General features: G+C 40.3%; 1 protein-coding gene across 2 annotated transcripts in view; it reads right to left on the reverse strand.

Moving 5' to 3' along the window:
* Positions 1-2,542, reverse strand: part of LOC129176649 (rho GTPase-activating protein 29-like) — a 53,383-nt gene extending 50,841 nt beyond the window's left edge. For both annotated transcript variants that reach the window (XM_054766907.1, XM_054766906.1), the window contains exons 1-2: positions 2,396-2,542; positions 1,147-1,496 (exon numbers count right to left, since the gene is read on the reverse strand). In XM_054766907.1, coding sequence (XP_054622882.1) covers positions 1,147-1,432 — 286 coding nt within the window. In that variant the 5' untranslated portion in view covers positions 1,433-1,496; positions 2,396-2,542. The remainder of the gene's footprint in view (positions 1-1,146; positions 1,497-2,395) is intronic.
* Between the last annotated feature and the right edge of the window lie 3,816 nt (positions 2,543-6,358).

The raw sequence follows: 6,358 nt of genomic DNA on the forward strand, positions 1-6,358 counted from the left end.
AAAATAAACACCCGGATGTAGACGTTCTTTTTCTTCTTCTTCTTGTTTATGGCCGGTCGCAACCAACGTTTAGGTGCATACCGCCACCTACTGTGCCGGAATGTAGATACGTCACTTTCAAGTTAAAGGTGATGGATTCGGCTGTCAGAGAAGGAACTATGTGCAACTTTTGCACATAGTCTTGCACAGATCCTTACAGTGTGGAGCACAAATAACACTATCTTCAATGGGTTTCAAAAGGCTGGGACTACTGCCAGGAGGACACACGAGAGCACAGCAAGAGAGAAAGACACAGACGATGTGTGTGACTTGTAATTATGTGGGATTTAACAACAAGAATGTCTGAATGGCCCTATATATTCCATCGCTTTCCTATCATGGGCATGGCTATTAGGAAACTTTGGCTTCTTGCCACAGTTGCAACACTGTAATGTGGGAAACAGAGTGGCCAGGACAAACAGCTTCGTGTGTGTAGTCACACTTCAGCGAGGAGGATTACACTCCTACATGCCCAGGACAGAGGAAGAAAATCCATCTGTCGAAGTTCGGCATGTGTGTATTCCCTTCATAAAGGTATCCCTTTGCCATTGTGCTAAAAGGAATTTCGCCATCACTTGTTTCATAGTCAGACATGTTTACTGTCACTATCCCAGCAGTAAACACTGAAACAGGTGTTGGAATTGCACGCAAAGGTTGACAGCTTGTGGCAGCGCACAGTGATATGAAGGGAGAGAAAATAACGCCGATCAGTTGTCTGACTTTTTTGTGGAGACCGGTTTTGTGATGCAAATGTAGTACTCTTTTGAACGCATATTGTTTTGAGAATCAAAACGCTTTACTTCCGCCAACTAACTGGAACTACTTTCTTCAACACCAAAAACCGACCAGAACTCGGCTCACAGGACGAAGTGGGTCACTGTTGATGAGCTACACTGCTGATGGGGATGTCATACAACTTCATGTCAAAAAATCGGAACTATCCCTGTAAGAAAGACTTTGCATATCATTAAGGTGGGGTGATTTATTCTCTGTACGCTTCTTGAATGACAGTTTAGACTGTTACCTTAAAGGTTTAGTGACAGCCACAGTTTGACCCTGAACCAGACTATTTCCACTTCCTGCATGTTGAGCATCCTCAGGACTCACCTGGACTCTGGAAAGCCTCCTTGAGGTACAGCAGGACGTTGGCGAAGCACCGGACATCATCCACCAGCTGCATCATGTACTCCGGGTCCACTCCCGGCGCCTCCAAGGGGCAAGACAACAGGCCCATGCTGCTCAGTAGGCCCCTCTCCCTGGACCGGTGCCGGCCCCCATCCCAGGTCTTGGTGGACCCAGTCGACAGAGACCCTGTGAGGAATTTGGAGTGGTGGCGGCCTGCGCCATGATGAGTGGGTTGTTTGCCACCTCCGGCGCTGCTCTTCCGGAGCATCCCAGCAGGAGGGTGGGCGGGGGTAGCTAGTGGACTCTACGGTCTAGACCCTGGATGGCTTGCACTAGAGACACACAGGATGAAGATAACAACAATCATGATCATGTTTTCTACCCTAAATACCCCACAGGACAACTGGGTTAACTTGTAGACCAATATTTGACTGTTATTATTTAGACCGTTGGAGTTGTCATTTACCACAAGTGTTTGGACTTGGATAAAAGATGCAAACAAAATAACAACAGAACTTAGACTGACAGATAAATTACCATTTTACCAGCTCCAACCACTGACACTATTTACTATCTTTAAGAATTTTCTGTGGGATGAGGGTCAACTTCACACAGGCTGTAGTTGTTGGAAAGCTGGGGTTTTTCAAGTGTGGCACAGAAAGTCTCCCCTCTGAGAACATAGTTGCAAAAGCAAAAAACTGAACTTCTGGAGCATATTTTGTGGCGTTTCCCGCTCATCCCATGACTTGGTGCACTCTCTGACTGTACAAACTTACAATCAATTCATTTTGCCTTCAAATACGTTGTTTTTCTTTCTTTTTCTCAAGCTGTCCCCCAGGTGAGCATGCGAGCAAAGCAAGCAGTGTACATTTGTAATAATAAACACTTTAATTCCAGGCATTAACTTGACTTTTCAAGATTCCTAATTCAAGATACAGTTAATAAAAGTCCTAATTACTGACTGTCTACAGAGTATATACATATATTGTAATATACTGTACAGCTGGAACGAAAACTTTAGCTGCTAGCTTACTGTACGTTTATTACCCACACTAATGGAGCTCTTACTAAGATATTTACTAATAAGATAGATCAAAAACAAACATGGCATCAATAGTAACCACTGGATATTGTTAGTTAATCACAACTACAAACTCAAAGCTTTAGTTAAAAAAAACAGTCGACACTTCAAAAGTGCTTCGCTGGCAGAGATAAAAACAAACAAACTCACCTGCTCGGCACTTAGATGACATGGCAGCAAAGACAATGATTTAGTATAAGGGGGTGGGGGGAAACAAGCTAAAAAGATTTAAAAGTAGTCCGCCGAGCTCGACTTGCCATCAGCTTCTTGGAGCTTGGAAGCCCGACAACTCTCAAATCAACTCCAAATTCACCAGCCCGCTGGTCACGTGACGACTAGGCTCGCTTTGATTGGACAAATCTTCCCTGGAAGGCGCGGCTTGGAGACGCTTTCCGTACAAGCGGACGTTTGGAATTTTAAACCTTAATCCTGTAAGAAAAGAACTGAATGACTCATTTTAAGAAACTTCAATGCAGGTCAACAACATTTAAAGAAACTATCTAAGGTGTGAGTGATAGATCACAATAAATTCATTTGTTAATTTTCCCTCAAGTATTTGAACTTGTTGTTTCCGAGCGACACTTGAACAAACCCTCAATATGACGAACAGATGCACTTAAATAACAACAAAGCATTGTTTCATTTTGTAATATAATTTTTTTGGAAACTCTATTCTGTTGTAAATGAATATAAATTTTAATGTGTGCTCACTGAAAAATTGTTTGTCAAGAAATAGGCATTGTCACTGCTGCCATCTAGTGTGCAAAGAGCACATTGCATCCAGCCTTAAAAAGGAATGTTGTGGTTTGTTTTGGTTTGTGCACTCACTAACCACAACATTAAGTACACGATCAACTACTCATATATCCTCGTTTGATCCATGCCCTGTTTTGATTGAGCCTTGTCAGAGAAGTATTCATTCAATAACAGTCAATAATTTATTATTGTGCTTGACTGATGCAGCACTCGTTTGGCAGTGCTGCATCATACTGAGAGATACTGTAGTTAGTAGTAGTGTAGTTCAACACCACAGGATTTTTCTTGGACAACAAATAAATAAAATATAAAAAATATATAATTTTTTTTTCTTACTAAATTGAATATTTACAAATATTAACATCCCTGATCTTTATCAACAATTTTAAAAATAGATATTTTGCACCATTCTGGAGAAGTCTAAAACATTTTAATATTGCATGTATATATTTTAAAATATGAATCAAGAATGCATATGAATACTTTTGGACATGGAACGTTTTGACAAAATGCAATAAAAAAAAATAAAAAATTCTAATAAAAATAAAAACAAAGAAGCATTTTTTAAAATTGCAGTTTTCACTATTATTGTTTTGGGGGGGGTTTTATCGACCAGTCCAGCAGGGATAGGCTCCAGCGTACCCTTGCGACCCTAGTAAGGACAAGCAGCGTCCGGAGACCAGTGATTTTGTCTTTGTTAAAAACGACTACTGTTGTGTTTGGCAACTCTCTTCTGTCACTCTGTGGTTTCTGTCCTCAACGAGCAGCGGCACACTCACAGCAGTAGCCTCGCACAGCAGCTCCAGCTGCTAGCAAGCTGCACATCATGGCAGGTGCTAGGATTTACATATAAATAAATAAAAACATTTATGATGTAGGCTGGACAAAATGAGCTTCCCCTTCTTGAATGGGATGAGCCGTCTCTTGGCTGATTTTTTGCTTTGAACTGCAAGCTAAAATTTGGGTTGTGCTGCAACTTACCGGCAGGCGTAGCCGAGGACAGCTATTTGGGGGCTTGTGTCAATGTGACAAAGAAATCCCTCAATGAGATGGCAGTAAAGGTTCACCGGGGAATTTATTAGTGTGTTTGCCAAATATGTCAGCTAAAACTTGCATGTTGACCTGCGGTTTCATACTTCTACGCCGTTGAAGTCGCCAGACTAAAAAAAGTGTGATACAGTGTGTGCAAAAGAGTGTTTGTGTGTGTATGTATGTTTCTGTAAAAGAGTGTTTGGAAGTGAAGTATAAGCTATAACCTGACTGCACTACAGTATATGGGCATAGTCCTTCACTGTGTGCACAATGATTAGGCAATTTACATTACTGATTATTAGTTTTATTATTTAACAATAACAGTGCTCCTGATCAATCCAAAATGGTAATACATTTGAATATTGAAGGAAGTGAAAGTGAGGTTACTTTCAAGTCCATTTTGTGTTGAGCTGTTTAAAAAAAACCCAGCATGTTTAATAAACAAATATTTGCATAAAGCAAACATGTTATCCAGTCTCAGGTGGATAGGTGTATTAAAAACTTTAAAATGATCTTTCAAAGGTACACCTATTATAGATAAAAACGTCTATATGCGATTAATTACAAGTTAACCATGGCCATGCGATTAATCAGGATTTAATATTTTCAGCGATTGACACACAGAATTTTTTTCTTTTACACTTTTAATATCCCTGATCGTAGTGAACAAAAAACCCTATAAGTATATATTTTTAAAATGCTACTTTCCTTTCAATATTTGGTTTTTGATAATAATAATTTCAAAAACTACAGGATCATTCCATGTAATTTCAACCAATGGAGGGGACATTTGCTTACCACACCCACTCAAATTTTGTTACTGTTCACATTAAATAGTCTGTATACCATACAAACCAAGAAACTCCCTTAATAATTGGAGTTTTGAAAAAAAATATTTTTGATTCTTTGTATGTATGGTATAAAGACTATTTTATGTGTATAAGAGCAAAATCTGAGGGGGTGTGGTTCCACCTATTGGTTGATTTGACATGGAATGGCCCTATAGGCCCTATATATACGTACAGTGTGTATATACAGGCCCGTATCCGGGAGAGTTCGGGGGGTTCGAACGAACCCCCCCGCGGGCGACCAAAGGTCCGCTTGGTTAAAAAAAAAAGCTGCTATCAAAGTGTGCAATTGTAACGGAGTGTAGATGTGCTGTGATAAATGATGGCAGAAGTGTTGCAACAGCGCCTGTTGCTGGTGAATAGTGACATTGTATGTATAGTACTTTATTAATCCCACAGCAGGGAAATTCACTTGTTACAGCAGCAAGCAAGATACGCAAGTAAAGAATACATAGTGACACATGGTTCAGGTGGTGCAGGTGTTGTAGAGCCTGACAGCGGTCGGTATGAAGGACCTGCGGAACCTCTCCTTCTTACACCGTGGGTGTAACAGTCTGCTGCTGAAGGAGCTGCTAAGGGAACCCACAGTGTCATGTAGCGGGTGAGAGGTGTTGTCCATGATGGATGTCAGCTTATCCAACATCCATGCATGCATCCAGCATGTGCAAATTGCTGCAGGAAGTTGTTAACTGTAAGGAATGAGCACTGGGAATGAGACATGGTGAGTCACGTTTTTGCACTGTCTGGGATATTTGGTGATGTAATGTTTACTGTGTGTTTATATTTTGTCATATACAATGTCATGTGCATTTGATAGTGTTCACTAATTGGAATGAGCCAGTCTGCACTGTTGAGTGAAGTTTTATAGACTTTAATGCAGTTTCTTTGTTGAACTAACTTGGAACAATTTATGTGCAATGTAGATTATCACCTGTCATTCCTCTGTAAAACTGTTGTTACAGGTAATATTCTATGTCATTGTGACGATGTTGTTTTCAATATGCTGTTTCTACTTGTTGCTACTTTGCTAATGCTAATTGCTGGGCCATTTAGTATTGCACGCTGTGCAGCAGCAGCCATGTTGACCACGTGAGATGTGTTCAGGGACATCATGCAAAAGAAGTGTGAATGTGTTAACCTGTCCTGTATTGTAAATTGGATTACAAAATATTTCATTGTATGAATATCAGCGCACCTGTGAGACAAATGATGAAATGTGAAGATAATAATTTTAAGGGGAATTAGAAAGGCTTAGCCAACCAATATACTATACCATCACAACCAATTGGAACACTTTTTGTTTTGTAAAATGGAATCCAAATTGCTGTAGGAAGTGCTCAGAACTGTTAGGAATGAGACATGATTATCCCGTGACCAAAGTCGACGCTCACCTGTCATTCCTCTGTAAAAGTGTTGTTATAGAACACACTGCCATTAAAAGAAGTCCATAATCCACCTGACTGGATGTGATGCATTC

Source organism: Dunckerocampus dactyliophorus, chromosome 2 (assembly GCF_027744805.1).
Source record: "Dunckerocampus dactyliophorus isolate RoL2022-P2 chromosome 2, RoL_Ddac_1.1, whole genome shotgun sequence".
Lineage (NCBI taxonomy): Eukaryota > Metazoa > Chordata > Actinopteri > Syngnathiformes > Syngnathidae > Dunckerocampus > Dunckerocampus dactyliophorus.